The 25,493-nt window shown below is 52.5% G+C and overlaps 9 protein-coding genes across 9 annotated transcripts; 7 read left to right on the top strand and 2 right to left on the bottom strand.

The window, feature by feature from the left end:
- Positions 1–2,333: 2,333 nt before the first annotated feature.
- On the top strand, positions 2,334–9,614 carry PG994_010304 (adenylate cyclase; the record flags this gene model as incomplete). The annotated part of the gene is made up of 7 exons (XM_066861713.1): positions 2,334–2,524; positions 3,073–4,311; positions 4,599–4,765; positions 4,823–5,270; positions 5,324–7,532; positions 7,583–9,349; positions 9,417–9,614. The coding sequence occupies 7 exons, from the start codon at positions 2,334–2,336 to the stop codon at positions 9,612–9,614; spliced, it is 6,219 nt and encodes a 2,072-aa protein (XP_066710823.1).
- A 1,140-nt stretch (positions 9,615–10,754) lies between these two features.
- On the top strand, positions 10,755–11,000 carry PG994_010303 (uncharacterized protein; the record flags this gene model as incomplete). Its single annotated transcript, XM_066861712.1, has 1 exon — positions 10,755–11,000. One exon carries the CDS (start codon positions 10,755–10,757, stop codon positions 10,998–11,000), a length of 246 nt encoding a protein of 81 aa, XP_066710822.1.
- Positions 11,001–11,679: 679 nt separating this feature from the next.
- PG994_010302 (Translation initiation factor 3 subunit J component) lies at positions 11,680–12,888 on the bottom strand (the record flags this gene model as incomplete). The annotated part of the gene is made up of 3 exons (XM_066861711.1): positions 11,680–12,396; positions 12,460–12,563; positions 12,867–12,888. 3 exons carry the CDS (start codon positions 12,886–12,888, stop codon positions 11,680–11,682), a joined length of 843 nt encoding a protein of 280 aa, XP_066710821.1.
- Positions 12,889–14,198: 1,310 nt separating this feature from the next.
- On the top strand, positions 14,199–14,390 carry PG994_010301 (uncharacterized protein; the record flags this gene model as incomplete). The annotated part of the gene is made up of 1 exon (XM_066861710.1): positions 14,199–14,390. One exon carries the CDS (start codon positions 14,199–14,201, stop codon positions 14,388–14,390), a length of 192 nt encoding a protein of 63 aa, XP_066710820.1.
- An 81-nt stretch (positions 14,391–14,471) lies between these two features.
- Positions 14,472–14,762, top strand: PG994_010300 (ph domain protein; the record flags this gene model as incomplete). Its single annotated transcript, XM_066861709.1, has 1 exon — positions 14,472–14,762. The coding sequence occupies one exon, from the start codon at positions 14,472–14,474 to the stop codon at positions 14,760–14,762; it is 291 nt and encodes a 96-aa protein (XP_066710819.1).
- A 7-nt stretch (positions 14,763–14,769) lies between these two features.
- PG994_010299 (uncharacterized protein) lies at positions 14,770–15,657 on the top strand (the record flags this gene model as incomplete). The annotated part of the gene is made up of 2 exons (XM_066861708.1): positions 14,770–14,941; positions 15,080–15,657. The coding sequence occupies 2 exons, from the start codon at positions 14,770–14,772 to the stop codon at positions 15,655–15,657; spliced, it is 750 nt and encodes a 249-aa protein (XP_066710818.1).
- A 1,525-nt stretch (positions 15,658–17,182) lies between these two features.
- On the top strand, positions 17,183–18,312 carry PG994_010298 (mitochondrial Alternative oxidase; the record flags this gene model as incomplete). The annotated part of the gene is made up of 2 exons (XM_066861707.1): positions 17,183–17,824; positions 17,911–18,312. 2 exons carry the CDS (start codon positions 17,183–17,185, stop codon positions 18,310–18,312), a joined length of 1,044 nt encoding a protein of 347 aa, XP_066710817.1.
- Positions 18,313–20,255: 1,943 nt separating this feature from the next.
- Positions 20,256–20,684, bottom strand: PG994_010297 (uncharacterized protein; the record flags this gene model as incomplete). The annotated part of the gene is made up of 1 exon (XM_066861706.1): positions 20,256–20,684. The coding sequence occupies one exon, from the start codon at positions 20,682–20,684 to the stop codon at positions 20,256–20,258; it is 429 nt and encodes a 142-aa protein (XP_066710816.1).
- Positions 20,685–22,718: 2,034 nt separating this feature from the next.
- PG994_010296 (uncharacterized protein) lies at positions 22,719–24,919 on the top strand (the record flags this gene model as incomplete). Its single annotated transcript, XM_066861705.1, has 3 exons — positions 22,719–23,405; positions 23,455–23,875; positions 23,931–24,919. The coding sequence occupies 3 exons, from the start codon at positions 22,719–22,721 to the stop codon at positions 24,917–24,919; spliced, it is 2,097 nt and encodes a 698-aa protein (XP_066710815.1).
- Between the last annotated feature and the right edge of the window lie 574 nt (positions 24,920–25,493).

Genomic DNA, 25,493 nt, shown 5'->3' with positions numbered 1-25,493 from the left:
ACACATCACATCACGTCTGAGAAGAACTAGCCACGAGACGGTATCTTCACACTTCAGCCAGTCGTTGCGATGCATGGCTGCATGTCGCTTTATTTTACCTTTCGATGGTCGTATTTTCTGGTGCGGGATAGGTCTTAGGTTAGCTATTCCCTCCTCGCTCGTATGATCTATAACGGGATGATTCAGACCAAACCCAGGTCGTTGGGATCCGAAGCTGTTTTGGTTTGTATATACTTAGCTAGCTAGCTCGATGGCACATCTCGCATATACACCTACAAGTATACTGAGGATAGGCAAACACGTGTGCTTGAAGAAGTATACACATGTAGAGATATACACATGTAGAGAATGCTCAGCTCGTGTTGAAACCTGCCGGGGCATCTAACAGCTCACAGCAATTTCGGCCATGGCCTTATCGCGTCGTAACATGCTTCCAGACTCGTCATCAAGACACAGCCTAGAAATCTTGCGCCACCCAAGCTGGGCACGTACTTACTGTACCGAGGGGTCTAGTGTCCATACTCTGAAGCTTCTGGACTGCTGTCGTCGGCGACCAAGTTGAACATATCACATTGTGGCCTTGATTGCCTAGGGATGTATGGTACACTAGGAGTATTTAAGGTACTGTACGGTATGTGTCCACCCTCACAAGCTGGGTTGCAGAGTGGAGGCCACTTCTGCGGGTTCTTGCGGGAGTCAGACCCGGCAGCTAAGGGGACAGGGCACGGAATGGTCCATGCTCGATTTGTCTCGAGATGCAAATGTTGTTCAAGTGTGTCTCGTCTCGCGGCCCGCCAAGCCTCGGGGTGCGTGGGAACGAGCCATGAAAGACAAGATGAGCATCGCTGCTGCCGCATCCAAAGGTCGACTGAAGAGCATCCGGAGTTGCAACTCTTGACAACATTAGCGGCAGCAGCAATCGCATGCACAGGTTTCGTTCAATCTTTTTTTCGGAGACGGTCCTTGGTCGTTCGTTGGCTTAAGACCGTTTGGGTTTATGTACGTTTACCGTTGGAACAGAATTGTGACGGAACCTACTGTAGATGCTAGGCAAGGCGTCTCTTAGACTCCATCCTAGTGGACACATCATACATATCGGCCTTGTAATAATAATTTGAGTTTCGTATCCTTTGAACATGACCGACCCATCCAGGTACTATATACTGTCAACGTGATGGGCGATGGGGGGGTTTTTTTTCTTTTTGCCCTGGTCGTCTCCAAGGCTGATCGCCCACACACTTTGGACCTTTGAACCTCACGCATCCACCCCTGCCACCAGTTTGCAATGCAAAGGTGGATTGGTGACATTTGTGGGCGAACCTGCCCCTCCATCCAATTGGTCTCCATGGGTCTCGACGCTCGTCAGCTTTGTGGCACCTCGCCAGCAGCACCAATCAGACGCTATCCCGGGCGCCTCTCATCGAGTTCCAATCTGCGGAATCCCACGGCGCAACGAGACTCGCCTCCCGTTCATAGGCTGGCCTCATAAGACGGGACGCCCATATGTATGTGTCGATGTAAAGTACAAGGTATGGGATGGACAACCAACACAACAAGCCTGAGTCTTAAGACGCCTGGATGTGATTTCCTGGTTTCCCTCTCCTAACGTAGAACATGTATGTACGTAAGTACTCCGTAGCATCGACAGACATGCTGCAGGTATATCATCATGCATGTGTCTCCATTCACAAGTATACCTACAAAATCGAGCCGGGTCAAAAGATGAACCACTAGGTTCGAATTGTCTTAGCTGTCATGTGTACAGTATCCAACCCCATACCAATCATGCCCCCCATATATGGTTTATCTAGGTCAAATCAATTTAATTGCTCAAGTCACTCAAATCTATTGAGGAGTAACTAAGCTCAAGGGCTGTAGGTACATTTGCCGTAAGCAGAGAGGGACAGGGCATATCAGCGGCAACTGTCTGCTGTTGCGCTTAAGCACACATCACGTCGCAAAGCCGGCCGCTACATACATGTACATTACTGTAACCCAGCTGCTCGTTGCATTTACTTACATACCATACCTTACACACACACTTGCTCGCCGTCCGCACTCACCAAGCTGCGTACCTCTCCTACATAACATAACTACCCAAGGCAATATATCTAGCCGCCGCTTATTGTGCGCAACTCACCTCACCACACACACTCACCCACCACGATTCCCAGCGATTGATTGCGCGGAACATACGACACCAATTCCCCGGAGCGATGACTCTAGCTAGCCCGCACCACTCTCACTACCATTGATGGCGTCTCCTTCCTAGTGGAGCCCCCCATGAGGTTTTGGCGACACGGTCTGAGAGTCTGGTCCCCAGTCCGACGACAATGACGAGAGATGATAGCCAGGCGCGAATCACCTCGTTCGCGAGCTCCAGCAGCGGACGATCGAGCATGACGCTCAAGGCCGGTACTGGAAATGAATCGCCCGCCCCCAGTCGTTCGGCATCCGTCTCAGCAGTCTCCAAGAAGGCCACACCGAAACCGTTGCGAGTTAATGAGAATGGCAAGACCGTCAGGTGGGTCAATTGTGTTTCCTTTGCGCTACAGTCCAGTACACCACCATCTCCAGTCTTTCGGGGGCCCTATGTCCATGCCTAGGTTCATGTCCGTGTCGAGTCTACTACGTACAATTGATTCCCTATATGTCATTTCTGTCAAGTGTATTGAAGGACAGCGCCGCAGTGTTCTGGTGCTCCTCTTTTTTCTTTTCTTTTTGCTGTTCCAATCGCTACTTGCTTGCGCTCGCCACCAGTTTGAGGAGGATAAGGCGGCCCTTGCATTCTTTCTTCTTCTCCATACCCAAACCCTATATTGCTGTACTTTTGGGCCAAAGGCCTCTCTGCTTGTCTCATTCTGAACCAATTGTCAATTGCGCCGTTTCATGGACGGACAAAGAACGAAGAAGCAAACGAGCTTGTTATGATCTACATTATTCCTACGACTGTCAGACGTTTGCGCGCATGAATCATCGACTGGGCCGATGAAGAGCTGCTGGCGCTGCTATATATGAGTGTAATGAATGTCCTCAGTTACTGACAGCTTCCCTGCCTCGGCTTTCGTCTAGGCCGCTCAAAGAAGATTCTCAGATCTCGCCGACCTCAACCACCGGAAGTCGTACCACCATTTCGCCTGCGTCTACGACCTCGAGCAATTCCTTCTTCGATTCGCGCCGCAGAAGCGACCTTACCAATTACCGTCGCGACCTCGCCGTGCTAGATCCCTCTGGCGGCCGAGTTCCGCAAATACAAAAAGATTCGCCTTCAGCAAGCCCGACACTTAACGGCATCTCACCGTGGCTGTCCATGCCGGGAAACGGTGCTGCGACGTCCAATCCGCCCACGGGCTTCTTTGGGACGACCTTTTACAACGATTCGAGCGATGCGCTATCTACGGCCTCCCAGCTGTCTCCAGCCTTCCGACAGGGTCCGGGAGGTATTGGAGGAGCAATCTCGCCACGAACAACAAATCCGAGCCAGACGCCGGGCGCATCGAGTTATGAATTGCCAGAAGGTGCCTTTAGCGACGACCGACGACCCTCTGTAGCGAGCACAACAACTGCTAGCAGCCAGGGATCCAAAGCTAGTGGGACTAGAGGTGGATTAAGGAAATTGCAGGGATTCTTTGGGGAAGAGTTTCCTGGTCGCGATGGATCAGAGACGAGCCTGCCTAATAATGCCACCTCCTCCAAAGACGGCCAACGTTCCTACTCCTTCAATCGACCTCATCGCGAAAGAAACTATTCGAACGCCACAGACAACACCCGAGACGCGTCGCCGTCTTCGTCACGCCCCCGCACACCCGTTCCATCGAGCGATGTAGTGCCGTTTCTTTATCAGGAGGCCAACGATATCGCCAAGTACGGCGAAGCACCTGTCCGCGATATGCTCGCCGGACCTGACAAAGAGCGCTATGCGGACAACACCGCAGGCCAGATCCCACCCAAAACGTCGTCTTCGTCACGATCCGGCCACTCCATCGTGCATTTACCTGGGCACCATCGGCACAACAAGAGCAATGAGGATGCAAACTCCCTGAGACCCGTCAACAGTCGAGACGACTCCATCACGGGCAATTACGCTATGAAAGACCGCGCTGGCTCCGCGGGACAACCCTCGCGGCAGAGAGCTCAAAGCCCAACACCTAGCACGAGTAGCAGGCTTGCCTCAGTCGATGGCCAGACGTCCCCTGGGAGCCATCATCAAGGCAAGCGGGGCATCTTTGACCGATTCCGAGGAAGAACAAGCAAAAAGATGACACCGCCCCGTCCCGACTCAGAGAATTACCGCAATCCAGCCGCTCTCTGGTATCTGGTTCTTCGCGTGTAGATTTGTCGCAGGGAGAGCAGACGCCCTATAATAATACCAACAAGCCCTTACCTCCCATAAACCAATACGACCAATTGCAGGGGCAACAGCAACAAATACAGTATCAGCAACAACAGCAACAAATACTACAGCAGCAACAGCAGCTGATGCTACAACAGAATCAGCAGCAACAACAACAGCAGAATCAGCAACAACAACAGCAACAGCAACAGCAGCAGTCGCCGATGTCTCAGCCGCCGTCACAGCAAATGCCACCGAGTTCCAGGCCGTACCAAAATAACCGAAATGCGACCTTCAACAACAAATTCCCCTTTTCCAAGAAGAATCGTGCGCATAGGCCATACGATGACCAAGATGAGTTCATTGGGCCGACCGATAGAAACGATCCGGGCAAGGTGTTCCACCTCGACACGAATCTGAGCGATATGGAGGGTATTTTAGCACACCTCCGCCTCTAACCCCTATGGATCCCACCATCTTTCCTGAAAGAACCGGAAAGAGTACCCGAGATTGATCGGTCTCGAGGCGGTGCATGGAATGCGCCAGACAGCTGGGCTGTCCGGAAGAATGCCGATGATCAAGCTGCACATGCGGAGGAGGACCCATCCGTCAGCTTGCCTCGACCCGAAGAGAAAAAGGCAGCTCATTGCATTCGTGTGTTCCGTGCCGATGGAACCTTTGCGACCATTCAGTTGCCTCTCGACTCTACAGTATCCGAGGTCATGGCACACGTCGTTAAGAAGACATATGTTCAAGATGGCCTCGAAAACTACCACATTGTCCTGAAGAAGCACGATCAGGTTCGAGTACTAGCGGCTGTCGAACGTCCGCTGCTGATCCAAAAGCGTCTCTTGCAGCAGGTTGGTTATGAAGAGAAGGATCGCTTAGAGGATATCGGCCGCGAGGACAATAGTTATCTTTGCCGCTTTCTATTTTTGTCGGCAAGAGACAGCGACTTCACGGTTGCTCCTCATGATCTTGGGCTGGTAGAACCACCAAGTTCAACCACGTCGATCTCTCCGGGCGGAACCTTATCACGATACCTATCACACTGTATTCCAAGACCGGCGACATCATCTCGCTCAACCTATCTCGCAACCTCTCCTTGGATCTGCCCCGGGATTTCATCCAGGCGTGCCCTCAGCTTAGGGATATCAAATTCTCCAGCAACGAGGCCAGGAAACTACCAATCAGTATAGGAAGAGCGAGCCGGCTCACATACCTTGATGTTTCCAATAATCGGCTGGAAGAACTACAGCATGCCGAACTACACCATCTGAGTGGCTTGCTGAAACTAAGCCTGGCCAACAATCGCCTGAACAGCCTTCCTACCTACTTCTCTGGCTTCAGGTCATTGCGGTCACTGAATCTGTCATCGAACTTTCTGGACAAGCTTCCGCCATTCCTTTGCGAGCTTGAGAGCTTAGTTGACATTGATGTCAGCTTTAACTCGATTGCAACGCTTCCGGAGGATATTGGAAAGTTGAGGAACCTGGAGAAGTTCGTTATGACGAACAACAGACTGGCCAACACGTTGCCCCCGACTTTCAGCCGGTTAACGAACCTTCGCGAGCTGGATCTGAAGTACAATACTCTCACCTCGATCGATGTTATATCAGAACTACCGAAGTTAGAGATCCTTTCGGCCGATCACAATATGATATCGCAGTTCATCGGTACTTTCGAGCGGGTACGGAGTCTCAAACTCAACTCCAACCCCATCACCAAGTTTGATATCGCCAGCCCTGTTCCAACGTTGAAGATGTTGAATCTCTCAAACGCACAACTTGCCAGCATTGATGGTTCGTTCAACAACATGCCGAATTTGGAGAGACTGGTCCTGGATAGAAACTATTTTGTCTCCCTCCCCAACACCATTGGCAACTTGAGAAAGTTGGAACATTTCAGCATTGCAAACAATTCTGTAGGCGAGCTACCTCCTGAGATTGGTTGCATGAACGAGCTGAGAGTCTTGGATGTAAGAGGCAACAATATCCGGAAGCTACCGAATGAACTTTGGTGGGCAAACAAGTTGGAATTTCTGAATGCTTCATCGAACGTGCTTGACGTTTTCCCAAAACCTGCTTCGTGCCCCCCACAGGCGCCGGGAGAGCCTCAGAATTCATCTGCGTTTAGTAATAACAAAGGTGCGAACGGCCTTCTCTCCTCGGCTTCTAGCACCGAGGAGCTTATGCCTGATGGATCCAGGCGGCCAAGCCAAGCATCAAGCACACTGCTCAGCGTTGGTCCTTCACCGGTTCCTGGTGGAGCAGACCGCAAGAGTTCTGTGGTTTCTGTGTATGGAAAAGGCGGCCGTAAGACATCTGTCGTGTCGCGAAGTGCAACAGGCGCGTCGAGTAACACCACAGTTGCCCCTTCAATGGCCTCCAGAAAAGACTCGGGACTTTCTGCAAGACTAACGAACACTTTTGCCGGGTCCTTGCGCAACCTCTACCTCGCAGACAACCAACTCGACGACGATGTCTTCGATCAGATCACCCTATTGGGGGAGTTGCGTGTGCTAAACCTGTCATATAATGACCTCAGCGACATGCCTCAAAGAACCGTCAAGAGTTGGCCGCAACTTGTTGAACTGTACTTGTCTGGCAACGACATGACTAGTCTGCCAGCCGACGATCTAGAGGAGTACAGCTTACTCCAAACCCTCCATCTCAACGGCAACAAGTTCACAAATCTGCCGGCCGATTTCTCACGAGCCAAGAAGCTTGCAGTGCTCGACTGTGGAAACAACTCCCTAAAATACAACATCTCCAATGTGCCCTACGACTGGAACTGGAACCTAAACCCTAATTTGCGGTATCTCAATTTGTCCGGGAACAAACGTCTAGAGATCAAGCAGACAGGCTTTGGAACGGGCTTGCAGAACCGCGAGCAGTATACCGATTTCAGTAGGCTCCAGAACCTCCGTGTTCTTGGCTTGATGGATGTCACCCTTACGCAACCGAGCATTCCTGATCAGAGCGAGGATAGACGTGTTCGAACTTCCGGATCTTTGGCTGGTCATCTTCCTTATGGCATGGCGGACACGCTAGGCAGGAATGAACACTTGTCTACAATCGACCTTGTCGTTCCCCGGTTCAACTCATCGGACTCGGAAACCCTTCTAGGCCTTTTTGATGGCCAGGCTCTCAGTAGTGGTGGCTCTCAAAGATCGCCAAGTACCTACATGAGAACTTCGGTCACATCTTTGCCACGGAGCTGAAGGCTCTCAAAACCCGGCAAAACGAGACCCCTAGTGATGCGCTTCGTCGAGCATTCTTGGCTCTGAACAAAGACCTCGTCACCATAGCTTACCAACACACCGAAGAACGGCCATCTACCGCCCACCGTGGGTCTGCAGCCCCTTTGGTTCTAAGCAAGGAAGATCTGAACTCTGGTGGCGTCGCCACGGTTGTCTACCTGCAAGCACAAGAGTTGTACGTTGCCAATGTTGGTGACGCACAAGCCATGGCCATCCAGTCAGATGGTTCGCACAGGATATTGACACGGAAGCACGATCCAGCTGAGCCTTCAGAGCGCCAGCGCATCCGAGATGCTGGCGGGTGGGTGTCTCGGCAGGGTCGGCTGAACGATCTCCTCGAGGTTTCACGGGCATTTGGCTATGTAGACCTGATGCCTGCCGTTCAAGCGGCGCCTCATGTCGCCAAGATGACCATTACACCCCAGGACGAAATGGTTCTCATTGCCACAAAGGAACTGTGGGAGTACCTGACGCCTGGTTTGATAGTGGATGTAGCTCGATCTGAGCGAGGTGATCTTATGCGCGCCTCCCAAAAGTTGCGCGATCTCGCCATGGCATACGGTTCGAACGGAAAGATCATGGTCATGATGATCAGCGTCTCAGATTTGAAGCGCCGGCAAGAACGGTCCGCACGCCTGCATAGGGGCCAGAGCATGTCACTGTACCCATCCGGCATCCCAGACGATTTCCAATATCCTGCCAAGCGAGGGAAGCGAGCCAAGGGAGAGGTTCAAGATTCGACGCTACATCGACTGGAAGCAGAAGTCCCTGCTCCTACTGGGAAGCCATCCATCGTGTTCACCGATATCAAGAACTCAACCAACTTGTGGGAAATGTACCCCTCCGCCATGAGATCGGCCATCAAGCTGCACAACGAAGTAATGCGCCGACAACTACGCCGGATCGGCGGTTATGAAGTTAAGACTGAAGGTGATGCCTTCATGGTGTCATTCCCCACCGCAACCTCGGCCCTTCTTTGGTGTTTCTCGATACAAACACAGCTTCTCGAAGTCAACTGGCCATCAGAGATCCTGAATTCCGTCTCGTGCCAAGAAGTCTTTGACAATGATAAGAATCCGATTTTCAAGGGGCTGTCAGTCAGAATGGGTATTCATTATGGTGAACCTGTTGCTGAAATAGACCCTGTCACGCGACGCATGGATTACTTCGGTCCCATGGTCAACAAGGCGTCCCGAATCTCATCGGTAGCCGATGGTGGTCAAATCACGGTGTCGGCCGATTTCATTTCCGAGATCCAGCGCTGCCTCGAAACGTATCAAGAAAAGGGCAACGGAGCTAACGGGGCCGAAGACGCTTTTGATGACGACGCTGTTGCAGCTCAAATCCGTCGCGAGCTCAAATCATTGAGCTCCCAAGGTTTCGAAGTCAAGGAGATGGGCGAAAAGAAGCTGAAGGGTCTTGAGAATCCGGAATACATCTATTCGCTTTATCCACACTCCCTTGCTGGCCGTATCGAATACCATAACCAGGATGTTCGTGCCGTCGAGATTGCTGCCCTCAAACCGGCGACGCTCGAGGCAGGCAGTGAGCTTGGATTTGATCCCGAAATGATCTGGTCTCTATGGAAAGTTAGTTTGCGTCTAGAGATGCTATGCAGTACCTTGGAGGAGGTTTCGGGTAGGGGCCTCCAGCCTCCCAAGACGGAGCTTCTAGAGCGTATGAAGCAACGTGGTGGCGAAGTCACCGAACGGTTCTTATTTAATTTTATGGAACACCAAGTAAGCCGTATCGAGGTAAGCTGCATTGATTCCCCCGCTCGTTATACCCCATTATCTATCGGCTACTAACGAATGGAAACAGACTTGCGTCACAACCCTGTCAGTGCGACATATCGCAGCCGGCGGAGGGACGATCACGAAGCTGGATGATCTCCGGACGCCGATGCCAGAAGTCCTGGATGATCTTGCGAAACAACTCAAACTCCTTGAAATGTACAAGGCCAGATACGGCCCTCTCAGCGACATGGAGGACGAGGGTATTGACACGGAAGAGGAGTGATCTACTCCCGTGCTTTCGCATCGGCTCTCGAGTTATTATTGGTCACACATACCTCTCTCGGCATATACACTATACTCAACCTTGACCGAACCCCTAACCTGCGCTCTTCTCCAATCTCTTACATTCTGCATACACTCGTCGTGTTGCTTCCTCGCGTCGCCCTTTTTCCAGCGAACATTCAGATACACCTATATACCTACCGACCTTTGTAATGCGTCACGAAACATTCTTGCTACTGGGAGGCATATCTGCATTTCGAAATCTTGGGAAGGGGTTGGCCTGTTTTGCCACTGATACCATGGGACATTGGGAGACGGTTCTTGTTTTTCCGGCGCTTGTTTATCGCCGCTTGGGCTAGCCATGGAGGCACCATGTCACCGCCACACCAGAAAAAAAACCCGCCTATTAGTCTTTCGGGTTGGCAACATTAGGCTACTTTCTATCATTACTACAACACTATGTAATCCGTAGAGAGGGGAAGAGAAGGCGCAAACATTGCCTATCTCGGCTTTCTGACGGAGGAAGGTCTGGCTGGTTAGACTAGGTGGTGGTGGTGGTAAGGGGAGTAGAATCAAAAGGGGAGAGAAAAAAAGACACCCGCGAGACGAGGGCTCTCCTCCCCTCCCCCCCCCCCCCTCCTCTCCTTGATCGATTACGATTTAATCAGACTTGGCAGGGCGGCGGCTAAGGTCAAGGAGGCTCTGTCTATTCCCTTGATCGCCAGTGTGTGGATCAGCTGGTAAACGGGGCACAAGGGAGGACAGTCATGGAAATGGCTTCCATGATGGGGGAAACAACATGAAACAAGCAGCCGGTCGTCTGCGGGAGTGGCTAGGTCATGTAGATAGATACATACATTAGGGCCACGGGTCACAGTGGCGGGGCTATTATGACCGAAGACGTAATTGATCGTATTCAAAAGTGAACCTATGCTTTGCACCGCCTTGCTTTGCCTTGATTGGTTTCTCTACATGTTCGAGTGACACAGATGAAGTTGTAGTCAACGCGCGTTGAGACTACGAAACACATCGACGCTCCTATTGGGGAGTTTCACAGATGTGAGGAAGGCTCCTCCATATGCTATCCTGTCGCACACCATTGATGCCATGTTCAGCTGCTATCAACATTCGGCCATCTGTTATGCCTAGCTATTCGACGTTCACAGGTGGGGTAAACATTAGGGGCCGCAAGTGGGAGGAGGACGAATTTCTGTTTGACGACATCAAGAATGATGGTGCCTCGAGCGACTGTACTCACAAGCAGGGGTGGACATCGCAGGAGGGGACCATCAAGACCGTATGGCCAAAAACGCTCGAGAAGAACACGGGCGGGGTGTTTCTGGTCGCAATCGAGGGTCGGAACACGCTGTTTATGCGTGGCAGATAGAACCCGGCTGGTATGGCCAATCTATACATGCTTATACACACACCACAGACGGCCCTGTCCTATGCATATGAGTAGGTCAGCTCTCATGGTATCGTCAATCTAGGGAATCTCGGTAAGAAGATATATCAACATCACACAGCATCGGCAAATAAGCGTTGAGTTGCTACTTTGAGGCAACAGCCTCGTGTCTATTCCCATATTCATATACGCTTGGCCAAGTCAGACTATGTATTAAAGCAGAAATGCAGAATCGCGCAAACCCCCAGGTGCCCCCGATGCATCTGTCCGCTCAGACTAGCAATGCGAATGCCTAAAACACATCCATAGTGCAGGTCCCTTTCCCGCGAGCGACGGGTTGCCGGTGCCTGCCCCGCCAGGGGAGACGCCGATGGCCTTGCGCGCTCAATGGGACTAAAGCCGGCTTTAGGTCCCATTCCTTGGCGTGCCCGCATCTAGAGCCTGATGAAGCGACTCTCGTACAAGTCTCTCTGTAGGGCCATACCAGCCATGTTGGGCTTAGGCATATGCAGAATCCAAGCGTTCGGGAGCACAAGTTCAACCCGGAAGTGTCACTTATAGAGCCCCGATGGAGCAATCTCCAGTGAAAGAAGGAACTTGAGGAGCCTTTCACATGAAGTCATCACTGGAACTATTGTCAGCATTGGAGGTCCACAGAGGGTCAGGGTCGCAGAGTGATAACGTACTCGCCGAAATCGTCTTCATAAGTCGCAGTATCGGCGGCAGGGTTGGTTCTGCCGACCACGACGCTAGTCTTGGTCTTCTGGGCCTTGCTCTTCTTGCCGCTCTTGTCGGCAGCCTTTTCCTCCTTCATCTTCTCGTTGCTGAGAGCAGTCAGGGTACTGGCGATCTTCTTAATCTGGTCGCTGGGCAGGTCCTTGGCCAGCTGCTTGGAGAACTCTTGCAGGAACAGAGTGTAGTGGGCCTTCTTGGAGTTGCCGCCAATGATGGGAACGAGCACGTTACGCAAGTTCTCAAATTGCAGCTTGGTCTGCGGGTTCAATAGAGGCAATGTGCCCAAGTTGACAGTCTTGCTAGGATCCTTGGGGTCAATGGGGATGGCAGCGCCAGCAGACACGGCCTTGCGGTTGGGGTTGACGCCAATGCCACCGAAGAGATCAGCGGCGTGGTTCAGGTCAGACTCCAGCTCGGTGCGCTTGAGACGCTCACGGCGCTCGGCCTCGGTCTCATCATCGCTTCCGTCGTCGTCTTCAGCGAGCTGGCGGGCCCGTTCGGCTCGGAGTTCCTCGATACGTTGCTTCTTGGACTTCTTGTTGGCAGCGGCCTCGGCGTCGGCGTTGGCCTTGGCCTCGGCAGCCTTCTTGGCTTTCTCACGCTCAACTTCGGAGTCCTCGGCAGCATCCCACGACTCTAGGACCTGTAGAAGGGTTTTGTTTAGTATGTCGCGAACCGTCGTATATTGTTATTGGGGCCTGCATACATCGCTATCATCCTCCTCGTCATCGAACTTGCGGCGACCAGCAGCAATGGCAGCAGCGGTAGCCGGGGAGCCGGAAGCACTGCTGGAGTCGGACTCTTCTTCGTCTATATTCGAGAATAAGCGGTCAGCGGAGTCCATACATAGCCGAGAAGCTGCATGATCCAGATCCAGATGCGCCAGAGCTACACAGGGGAGTCGCATATCAAGCCATGCAGGGAGGCAGCCGCGACGCACTGTCGAGTCCTGTCCGTCATTCTCTGTTGCAAGCGTCCGTCCAGGCGATGCAGATGACGCGACAAAGAATCAAGCAGCATGATGACAGGATCCCGGCGATGTGGCAGTGTGCCTTGTACATTTGCGACCATTTGACTAGGAGTTGGAGGGGTACATGGCGACGTTGAACTTACCCCACTGCTTCTTGGGGGGCATTTTGACGGCAAAGATCGTTCGTCAGGTAGAATGCGTGGAGAGCTGGCGTACGGTCTCTATTCCTTTTTATCGGCGTGTATGGGTGAGAAGGAGTCGGTCGGTGTTCCACGGGATTTGGGAAGGGAAGAAAGAAGTCCTGGGGGTAATTCAATATCAGATTTTTGGAGGGGTTGTTGCGTTGCTGGTTGGGCACACACACACCCCGCCTAAAAAATTCGTCCACCACCGGCCTACCTAATAAAGGCTGGACTGGGATTTTTAAATCCATTTATTAATGTTCCTACTAAGCCGGGTAGGTACTGGAAGCAACCCAATGATACATACAATTCTGAAAACTGAATCTGAGAGACAGGGGTTTCGTCAGTAAAGAACTATAGAGTCGTCTTTTTATAGAATTAGAGAGACGTTACGAACCAGGAGAAGCCTGAATGCTATTGTCTGTGTACCTGAGCCAATACTAACTATGAATGACATCACTTTTCTGGACTACGATGAATGAATCCCTGCAGCGAGTATGAGAGCGGCATTCTAGCTGTTCGGGTATCCCCTTATTAATGATGTCTACAGGAATCAACACATGGAAGACCATTACCCGGTCCATGAAACATCAAGTACCGAATAACGATAATTCAAGGATGGGTGGGACTGTATGGTACTACTAGCCAAACCGAGAGGCACCGAAATCGAAGCAAAAGCTGTAAAGTTATTGTGACATCCAAAATAGGGGTAGCTCGTATATTTCGTGACTTCACTTCAATGTTCCCTCGGTATGTTGATATGCTTACTACATACTCTCCTTGCCTGATATCAACATGGAAGCCAGCAAGCAACCCCGCGATATGGCAGGCCCATGGGGGCGGGGCCTTCTTCTCCAAGTGTATGGGGCAGCGGTTTAAAGGGGGTCTTGCTGGTGAATCGACTATTTCCGATCCTCCAGACGGTTTCTTTTTTTTTTATTCGCATACGACAGCAGGTACTCATGAATTAGCACGTGCCTCATAATTTTATATTAACGGAAACATTGGACCTACCATCTTCTTCGGTTACTCTAGCGGGAATGGCCTTGCTAGGTTGCTTACACCCCCTGGATGTAGTTCGCAATCCAGGGCTTACATGTTGCGTCCTGAGTGATTGGTCGAAGGGTGACTCATTCTAACCCCAAGATATATATTCCTTCTTCACGGTGCCCGACGGATATCTTGATATGGCCGCATGCATGTATGACCGCTAGGCTCGGTCACTTAGACAGACAAGATAGCTCCCAGGCATCCTGGGTCTGTACTCTACTCTTCTGTTTGCCCCTTGACGCCATGGCGCCGCTCACCGTGGTAGAAGAACGGGTATTGGCTCAACGGCTGCAGGATCAGCTGGCGCCGACACCCTATGCCGTTTCCAACCTGACAAAACTGAGCGGCGGTACAGCCAACTTCCTCTATCGAGGCACTCTTCTCCAACCCTCGGTGGCAGAGCCAGCAGCAACGCTGCCAAGACGGTCGTGGTGAAATGTTCTACGGACTTCGTCGCTATCGATCGTGATTTCCCCCTGGAAATCACCAGGTGCGGCTACTAAACGTCCATGCTGCATGGCTCTAGACGGCTTTCCACGATCTTTCACCACCGGTGCCCACGGCTGCACAGAAGTCCGGGTGCCGCAGATCTACCACTTCAATCAAGACATGCACACGCAGGTTCTCCAAGACTTTGCGGACACGACGGACCTGACCGCCGTGTTGTTGCAGTCCGCCATCGAGAAGGTCCTGCCGGGATCTAGTCCGAAGGTTGTTGGCCAGGCGCTGGGCTCCTGGCTTCGCGAGTTCCACGACTGGGCGTCTATGCCCGCGCAGAAGCCCCTCTTAGAGGCAGGTAGGGCCTAACCCGGGCATGCGTCAACTGAAGTATCTCGTCACATACGGCAGCTTCGTGGTGATTCTGGAGCGTCATCCCGAAGTCCTGGCTGGTTACAGGGACGCGCTGGAAGAGGTCCAAGCTGCCATGAAACATGAATTCGAGCAGTCACCGGCTGAATGGGACGGGCTACGGGGCCTCATCCATGGTGACTTTTGGTCCGCCAAGTAAATAGAGAATGTCGACTGCAGTAAGAATGCAGCTTCTGATCATAAAATCTTGGAGAAAAACAGTGTTTTACTCCCAAATAACCCCTGACGGGACGCGCCCGAGTCCGTCCAAGAAGAACCCAACCGGCTCGTCATCATCGACTGGGAGAACATCCAGTACGGCCATCGCGCCGTGAACATCGGCGGCATGCTGGCCGACCTCTACGAGCGCCACCACTTCAACGGCGGCGCCGCCAGCCTTCCCGTTCTGGAGGGCTTCGTGGAAGGCTACTCCGGTGGCGGCCCACTACTACTGGGGGGAAGTAACGACGAGGAATTGGCATTCCGGGTCGCCACCCATGCCGGCGTGCACCTGATCTGCTGGTACTATCGACGGGACCGCAACGGGCCGCTTCTGTACCCCTTGCAGACGGTGCTGGCCGCCTTGGTGCTGGGGCGAGACCTTGTACTGAAAGGGTGGAAGAGGGACAAGGAATGGCTGGCGACCACTTTTCTGGCGCCTTTGTTCATGGAGGGGAACTCGAACCAGATCTTGCCAGAGCCATGTCGACAATTTGTATCTCGTCTGAGACGTGGATATCGGAACATACATCCAAGTCTCACTGCTACACAGAGCTCCTCATCGCCTGCCACGAGCAAACCGGACAACAGCGTCGACGTGAATAGAATTGATAGTAATTCAGATATAGCATGACCGTCTCACATCATAAAGGAAAAGGCCTTTCGGCCTCCAGATTAGCCAAGCACTCCAGAACCTAGTTGGCGATGAGATTCTCACTGGTGCCAATATTTTGACCTCCACCTTATCAGTTCGCAATCGGGTCTTATTCGCTCACGGCGTGTGTTTGCTACCTACCTCATACTCGGGGTAAATTGCAGATAGAGAGGGAGAGATGATTCGGTGAAGCCAGCCGGTCTTCCCTCTGCTTACGTTAGATGTATCAGCACCTCTATACCTGACCAAATATTGGCTTGGAAGACCTGGGCCTGGTCTTGGGGAAACAGCGGGTAAAATGTAGCCATACGGGGCGTTACGAAAAAATTTCGACATTCTACGATGCTGCTGGAATGTAAACAGTTAACTACAGGTTGTTCCTTGAGCTGGATGGTTTTTCCTCGCCTTGTACCACAGCACAGGTAGGTAACGTTACTGCTTAGGTATGTAAGACACCGAACTCTTGCATCATGTAAGCACGGCATGTCTTGTACTGTGCTCACCTCAAGAATAGCGTAAGATTTTACGGATCAACCGCCCAGCATACATTGCCTCCAATTACTACAGCAAGCTTGCTGATCTGCAGGGCTAGAATCGCAGAGAGAAAGGCAATTGCAGTGATCCCATTGGACATATACATGTCAGTCAGCCCCACGCATGTGGCTTCTGTCTGGTCGTCTACGTAATACAGGCCGTGTGACCTCGGAGCTGGACAACTCTCTTGGGAATAAACCCGACAGAAGATAGAGAGAGAAAAAAGCATTGGTGTCTGGTTTGATTAGCATTTGGCAGAGCTAGTTTGTTGCCTCAGCTCGCCGACGAAAACTGGCCGGAAGGCGCCTTTGTGTGGGCATTGAGCACCTGGGCATTCCGCCCCCGTTAGCTCCCGATAATTTCAGAGTCCAGATCCCGGGGCTGACTCACCCTTGTCCCTTCCCGTATCCAAAGGAAATGCTTCCAACTCGTTTATTCTGGTATCCAAGATAATCCAAGCAGATAATATATGGTCATCGGACTGGGCGAGACGCGCTCAGAATGACTGGCATAAGGGGTGGAATCCAATTGCCGGGGAGGGCGGGAAGCCAATATAAAAGTTGCGGCTGACCCGAGTGCCCGGTAGTGATGCGGCGTTTGCTCCCCTGGCGCTTGTGAGGCTAAGACATTGCAGCGGTCCGACTGTCCCCAAATATCTAGTTTTTTTCTTCCTTACTCTACGGGTCACCAGACCACGTTCTGCAACCCGAGTTGACTTGGCGTATTGACTTCACCGATTCAGGTACTTCCAGTATGTATCTCGTCATGGACCACCAAGCCAAGGGGGCCTTTGGCTTTTGCGTGAGACAATATAAATCCCCGGGCACCTCAGGGAACATCTCTAGTTTGTCACCTTGGTCCCGACCCAGAGTCAAGACAAAGACATCCTTTACCTTGATAAGCATCCTCTTCAGTCTGTTGAGAGTCCTATCCCACAGCATCCTAAATCCTCTACTCTACTGTGTTCCTCATGTTGTCAGCAAGAGTTCAACCGAAGCTTTGTACGCCAAACCAGGCCCTTCAGCTATCCAAGGCTATAGCTCCTCTTCTTCACAACTCCAGCCTTGGGTACAGTGGTGGCCTAAAGGCGTCCACAATATGCGTCCAACAGCGAGGTAGCTCGAGGACCTTTTCTACGACCCCAGACCGCAAACTCCGCGACTTCTTCCCTGCCAAGGAGACGGAGCATATCCGTCAGACGTTACCAGCATGGCCTCATCACGGATACACCGAACAGGAGATGCTCGACGTCGTTCCTGACCACAGACCACCTCAGAATGTGGGCGAGTGGGCGGCCTGGAAGTTTATGCGTCTCTGTCGCTGGGGCATGGACTTCAGCACCGGCATGCGGAAGGAGCAGAAGGTCGATAAGGCAAACCCCACGACGGCCGTCACGGCGCTCAAGCCCCTTACCGAGGCCCAATGGATGATCCGCTTCCTGTTCCTCGAATCGATAGCCGGCGTCCCCGGTATGGTGGCGGGCATGCTGAGGCACCTCCACAGCATCCGACGGCTCAAACGTGATAACGGGTGGATTGAAACGCTCCTCGAAGAATCCTACAACGAGCGAATGCACCTGTTGACATTCATGAAGATGTGCGAACCAGGGTCAGTATCTCGTAACATCCGTTTTTCTGGAGATAGTTTGTCGATGCTAACAGTGGCATAGATGGTTCATGAAATCGTTCATCGTCATAGCCCAGGGTGTCTACTTCAACTCCCTTTTCCCTCTCCTACCTGATATCGCCAAAGATCACCCACAGATTCATCGGCTATCTGGAAGAGGAGGCCGTCCATACCTACACCATGTGCATCAAGCAAATGGACGAGGGCCAGCTGCCCAAATGGACCGACCCCAACTTCCAGATCCCCGAGATTGCCATCAAGTACTGGCAGATGCCCGAGGGCAAGCGATCGATGCGAGACCTGATCTTGTACATCCGCGCCGACGAAGCCTGTCACCGCGGCGTCAACCACACTCTCAGCAACCTCAACCAGAAGGATGACCCGAACCCATTCGTCAGCGAGTACAAGAGCGGCCGGGCACCACCTCGACCTGCCATCAAACCGCAGGGATATGAGCGGGCGGAGGTCATTTGATGGAAATATCGCAGGAAAAATAATAATCAACAACAGATAGCTGGGTGCTGGACGAAAAGACCCCCTGATGGGTTGGTTCCCTTTCCGTCGTCTCGCATTTCTGTAATAAGAGGTGCTGGGATTACTTTTGCATGGCGTTTTTTTGGCGTTTGGTCGCATCCCTAGATACCTCTCAACTCTGGCGTTTTTCTTGGTTGGCGGGCTTGCGGAGTCTCAGGCGCCTCTGGTAGACAGATGAATAGAGATGTTTTGATCCTCGCAAGAGTTGTTCCTAGAATAGCTCATGCATGACCGGGCTTAGTTCCATGGGTTAGCCAAGGGAGAGAATACATGATTTGGGAAGCCGATCATCGCCGACTTATCGACTTCGCCGCAATGCGTATGACTCGGGAATCATCTTTCGTCCAAGGACGCCTAAGATGGCCGATCGAACGCCTGAGCGTTGAACGAAAGTGTGAATGAGATGACTTCATGGTGCCACGAGATCGTGGCCCATGCTGGCCGCGCTTGTTAGGTGGTTGACAGGTAGGGGGGGTAATCCAAAAATAACAATTAGCTTCTTCACAGCCGCCGACAGCCACAATACCCCACATAAATAAACGCGCTGTTCGGCTTTCCTGGTGGGTGTGTGCTCTTCCAGAGGGGGGCTGTGCTAAAGCACGCTGTTGCAATGGTTACGAAAGCACGAAAGCCCATCCCCACACACCAATCCGGCTCGCCGGGCTCCGAAAGGGATCGAAACGGCACCATTGATCGAATAGCAGGACACCACCGGGCTATAGTAGTATTCAGGGCTCCTCTGCGTGGTATACTCAGTCTATTTGCTACATACATACATTTGCAAATGGGTATCCTGCTTGCGTATGACGTGTGTCAGATAGTAGACATCTTACTAGAATTTCATTCTTCTGTCCGTGTGTTCTGGAGTCTGGTGCGAGGGTAGAGGGGAACGGTCCCTAAGGAGGTATTCAATCTTCTGTATCTCTCTCATCTAACCCACGGGCCACAGACACGACAGCCAATCACTCACTGCATGTCACCACAGCTGCCTCGAAAGAGCAAGTTTTTGTCATCGTGGACACCCTGCCAAGGCCTGTACACGTTTCGGACGAGCTACAAGATGCACGACTTGAGTGTTAGCTGACGAACCTCCTCCCCATCTCTTGCTCCCATTCTCGTCTAAATGCTCCGGTTGTGTACATGTCTGTCCATGGGATAGATAGGTTACTTGTCCGTCCGGCTCATCTATCAATGTAGGTAAGGGGAGGGGGGACTGGCACTGCGGGCCTGCTGCAGGAGGAGTGCGACTTCGCTGTAGAGTGCCGACCCAAAGGGACCTGGTGGGTTTCAAAGGACCCGACGTTGCAAGGATCCAGGCAAGCCAAAGATTTGTCAACCTCTCGCAGATAGGTACGCTTCGATATGGAGATAATATAAATAAACTCGATTTCATTTTGTGTGTGTGTGTGTGCGTGCCACGGTGCGTGTTATGCTATGCAGCGTACTTTCGTCAGTCCCCATTGTTGTCTGGACTTACGGTTCAGTAATACCTGGATAGGGCAGATCCGGACGCAGCGTATAAGACTCCTTCTACGAAATATATCCAGTGCCAACCATGTGCCCCGGCTAATACAGTGCATGTATTCGACCTTACGAATGGCCAGTGACATTATAACATCCTGGGTGCGATTAAAACTCCGATGTCCTGGACGATCTGTCAAGCTGAGTCGCATTCTTTCCGGGGTCTTGCGCAAGTTGTGAGTGTATCGTCAATGCGCGCGACACTACTCTTTCCTTCTTCTGCCATGTCTAGACTCCTCTCCTCACAGAGGGCAGGTTTCTTCTAGAAGGGTGTGATACGGGGAGGATACCGCGGTTATGTGGAACCGCCTTCACTGACCAAATGCCACCTCGGAACTTGTCTCGATCGTCTCAAGCTCGTCTCATTCGCACGTATCGAGATAGGACCGCGGTCCCGAATCTTGGCGACCAAGAGCTGTGACAATTCTCTCTATCCTACCTCTTGGGTCTGGATTCTGCTGCTGGGCGTCAAGAGGGATAGCGGAGTAACGACGGTCAGTTTTGTGTGCTAGATACCTAATGTAGATATAGACCTTGGCATCTGTGTTTGGCGGAAGTGCCAGAAGTCTTGTCTGGTTTACAACGGTGTCGGTCACCGTCATTCCGCCTCCTCTAGTAGGGCGGAGATATGGGATGACCGGTTGGGAGGCTACATACATAGTGAAGTCCTCTTCGGGTAGATCTTGGTCGAAAAGGCCTGACAACGTCCTAAAGGACTTGTGTGCGAGTCGCAGCGGGAGGAAAATAGCGGAAGCGTTAGCGGAAGCAAGTTGTGTGTGTGCTGGGCGCATTGCGGTAGGGTTTAGCGTCTCAATTCCAAATGCAACAGGTACCTGCTTCTTGTGTAGTTGACTGTCCCAGTAGAGTAGGTCTCGGTAAGCGCCCGACTCCACGGCCGACTGGAAGGTAGTCAAATTTATTGTTCCGACTGGAAGCAGATCGTGGAACCCTTGCTGGTCATGTCATATCGCGAGTACGGTACAGAATACGGTCCAGTCTGGTACCGCATTCTTCTTTTGATCCTACAAAATTGGCGATACTTGATGAGAGTGACTGATATGTCCTCATGTCCGTTAATTACCCCAGTTTTCATCTTACTACCTAATGGTTGTGGCCGGTATTAGCCGTCTGACATACATGCGTATTGCGTATTATGAAAATAATCAATCATTTGTGGCCATTAGCCAAAGCGTGTCTACGACCCAAATCTCATATTTGATAGCCAATAGATCCCGTCTGCTGTCTGTCTGTTGGTATGTACACCAAGTACGTACATCCCTATTGCCAGGTAAGTATACCTTGTTCAGGGGTGTTGCTTGACGGGCAAATAGTCTTTTGCAACAGTCCATCTCACTCAACCCGTAATCCAAGCCCTGGTCGTATACTTGAGCCATCCGGTGTTACACTTGTCCAAACTACTACCTAACGACTTCACATGCTCGACACCGGCATAGTCGTATCATATGTGAAAGGCACATAGGTAACCTGTCATTTGGTTTTGACTTCCCGAACGATTTCACTCACCGTTGACTATCTCCGGCCAACCGGGGGGGGCCCCATTGATGAGTATTGCTACAGCCATTCAGGTTTGGGCATCTACTTCTTAGGCTTACATAGAGGAGGGGTTTAGAAAAAGAAGATCAGGTCGGTCGGTTTCTAACATTAGACAGCAGAGACCCGCTTGAAGTCAATCTAATAACGACTTGATGGGCTTTTTGGCTTAGCGCTGGTGGACCAACCCCCTCGCTGTCAGTCACTGGCTCTGCCCTGGGCAGCTGAGCTACAGCATCATTAATCGTCCAATACTGCATTGATGGAGGATTAACGAACAGGCGGGCCCCCATAGCTACCACAGGTACCTGCTTTTACTGTACTCGACTGGATCCGGTGTACCGCGCGTATCAAGTTGGGTGTTCAACCGAAGTAGGCAGGCTGTGCAAGAAACCCCCCTCGACGAATCTGATGGCGCGACTGCGACCGAACACGTCAAGACACTCTTTTTCACCCTACTTACCGATTAAGACCCAGTCCATATCATAATTCCCCACGTCATGGTCCGTCGGGTTCCTCCTTACCTTTTGTTGCTGGGTTGTACGTAGAGAATCACCTTGTCCCGGGCAGCCAGCCGTTCTCGCATTTTTCCGAGGGGGGTGAACAAGACGCTTGTGGGGAAGACGAGACGAGTTTGGATCACCCTGAAAAGTCCACTGCATCGTGCCAAGGCCCAAAACCCTTGAAAGCACGCTCTGCACCGAGATGTACACACGCACCGCAGGGTGGTGGTGCAGGTACCTACATACCTAGAACTTACCCACAACCTCTACCGGGGTCGCCTGTGGATTGGGCACTTGGAAACAGGCACTAGGACTAGGACTGGGCGCACCACGCACTCTCTCTCTGTCTCCTCCCACTGGGACTGGGCTGATGGGTTTGGGGGGGGGGGGTGGTTATCCTCCTTCATCACTCTCACACTCTACTTTAGAAGTCCCGAAAGTGTGATGAGACGAGTTGTCTTCTTTCCCCCCTTCCCCAATCGCGACTTTTCACCGCATAACATGACTTGAGACAGCGGTCGACTGTCTACAACCTACGCGCAACGTCTCGCATACGTAACTCTACAACATCCATTCGTCTGCACCTATACCCCCCCCAGGCGCATTCTCCTTCCAAGGGCCAATCCCAGCGCTCGTCTCACGCTAGAGGATCGCGCACTTTCGGGGCTGTGCCCGTTGCATCGCCACGGTGCCAGCGTGCCTGAAAGGCTGACTGGCGATTCTGCCTCGCGACACAACGTCTGCTTCCGTCTTTAGAAACATCGCGCCGCCATGGATCAACAAGCTGCACAGGGAGTCCATGCGGCTCGTGGCCGGTCCCCATCTGCCGGCCATCAGCAGCAGCCTCATATAAGAAATAGCCATTCTCCTTCGCCTCATCCCTACCCGTCTCCCGATGCCACTATCGGTCTCGGACTTGGCCTCGACAACTCCACCGCGACAAACATCCAGCAGCAACCGCAGTTCGCACCCACCGACTTCAACGGTTACAATACCACTGTCGCAGGAAATCAGTTCCTCGATCCGACTCAGGGCTTGGCTGACACAGCGTCCTTCGACACGACCTTCCCTACCCAGACCCAAGCAGGCTTCAACCAGAACCTGCTTACTCCCGACTTCAACGGAGGCGGAGACTTCTCCCTCTTCCCACCGACCAGCCAGGGAGACCAGTTTAACAGTCCCCTGTTTGGCGGTAGCGCGCCGTCTGGGACCCCAGATATTAACAACATGACCTCGCCTCAGATACATCACTCCCCTACGCCTCCTCATCACCTCAAGCCCGACCCCCACCAACCAGGTTCCGCACACCAGTCGCCGGCTTTCAACCAGCACCACTTCACTTCGCCCTCTCCCCACCAGCACTCGAGGAACACCTCGCTTGGCCCCGAAGCTGCGCTCCTAGGAAACCAGGTCGATTGGTCTGCTGCGCAATTCCAAGGGCACCGCCGCTTCCCCCGAGTACTCCGACGTCTCCTCGGCACAGCACTCGCCCAACCTGATTGCACAGGACAACTTCGATCACGCACACTCCGAACACGGGCATTCCCCCATGCAGCGGTCACAGGACGGGTTCTATGACGGCGTGAGCGCCGGGCTGGGCAGCTTCAGCATCTCGGATCCTCACCACATGGCACAGGGCCGGAGCCCATCACACAGCCCTGCCATGTCCCCGCGCATCCCTCCGCAGCAGATGACAGACATGGGCCAACACAACCAGCACTACGCCCTCGGGGGTCAGTCTCAGGGATACGTGAGCGCGCCGACAATCGGCTACCCGGAGGCCTTCCCCTCCCTTCCTGCCGACGTTGGCATGACTGGTCAGATGCAGCCTCCTGCCATTAACATTGACTTTGCGCCCACTGCCAGGCAGGGTGGCGAGATTCCCAAGCAGACCATGGACCAGACTTCACTAACACCGCCTGACAGAGGTACGTTATACTCCTTCCCCCAGGTTTGAACTTACAATGACTAACCCAAGTGCAGGCCGAGCCCGGGGTCGTCAACGAGCCGTCACTGACCCATACAACAGTGGCGGTCCTGGCATATCTCGGACAAGTACGCCGGGGAGTTTGTCCAACCACCTGGGGGCCGAATTGGTCTCGCGCAGCCGCTCAGGATCCGACTCCTCGCGGTCTATTTCGCCGTCATTATCACCAGCCGACCGCTCGGGCAGTGCTAGTGCTGCATCTAGGAGGCGGCAATCGATGTCAGCGGTCCCCAACAACGTCATTGCTTTGCGGCTCGCAGACCCCGAGTACCAGGCTGCACAAGAGAGTGGCAACTCGAAGCGCGTCCAAAAGCACCCGGCTACCTTCCAATGCACCCTCTGCCCCAAAAGGTTTACACGCGCATACAATCTGCGTTCGCATCTGCGAACTCACACCGACGAAAGGCCGTTTGTATGCACGGTGTGCGGGAAGGCATTTGCAAGACAGCATGACAGGAAGCGTCACGAAGGCCTCCATTCCGGGGAGAAGAAATTTGTCTGCAAAGGTGACCTCAAGGCTGGTGGGCAATGGGGTTGCGGCCGACGCTTCGCCCGTGCCGATGCTTTGGGTCGGCACTTCCGATCAGAAGCGGGCCGGATATGCATCAAACCTCTGCTTGATGAGGAGATGCTTGAGCGTCAACGAGTCTGGCAGGAGCAACGTATGCACAACATGGCGCAAAATATGGCAGCCCAGCAAGCCATGATGGATCCCAACGCCTATCCGCCCATGGACCCTAGTGGCTTCGCTTTGCCGGCTTCATTGCTAGCACAATATCCTGCACTGGCCCAGATGAATTGGCAAACCCAAGATGTAGGCGGAGTAGAAGACGAGCTTAGTGGTCGCTCTAGCTTCGACGCATCAGACTACGACGAAGGAGATGACAACGGCTACGTGAGTGGTCCGGGGTCAGGATTCGGCGAGGGCGGGATGCAGCAAAATTTTGGCGAGATAGGGTATGTGAGCGACTTTGGCGGCCGGTAGAAAAGGGGGTTTGTTGACCTTCAGTCTTGGATTTTTCAGTTTTCTTTGTTCTTGTGTTTTACTCTTGGGTTCATAACGATTTTGGGGGGAGCAAACAAGATCCGCGGGGCTGTGCATTCTTGCTTCCCAAGAGCGTGGGTTGTTGGCACGGACAGCGATTTTGGAAAGGATTACTCTTCAATGGCTGAGAATATCTCACGACGACGGGTTGTCGTGTGGGTGGAACTGGCCTATTTTTCTCTTTTTCTTTTGATTCTGTTCAGATCACGATATGACTAGACGGCATTATTTTAGATACCAACACGGAGTTGCTCTGTTTTCTGTTTTCGAATATCCTCAGCATGTTTTCTTCCATCTTTACGAGCCCGGACTTTCATGCGATACTCCTTTTGGTAAAGAAATAAATGATCGCGGGGTTATCTGGCAACGAACGATCCAACGCGGGGGGGCCTTGATCAGATCAACCTGATCCCACATTTACTTGAACAAATCACGGTGAAACGTGCCGTGAATAGGTCAAACCGCTGACCGTGGTATATTGTCTACTACAATTTGCAGCCTACCGACTGACCTT

The sequence above is a fragment of the Apiospora phragmitis genome (assembly GCF_038363925.1).
Source record: "Apiospora phragmitis strain CBS 135458 chromosome Unknown utg000010l:1.0-9815664.0:1.0-9183399.0, whole genome shotgun sequence".
Lineage (NCBI taxonomy): Eukaryota > Fungi > Ascomycota > Sordariomycetes > Amphisphaeriales > Apiosporaceae > Apiospora > Apiospora phragmitis.
This window is presented reverse-complemented; position numbering and strand designations above follow the sequence as displayed.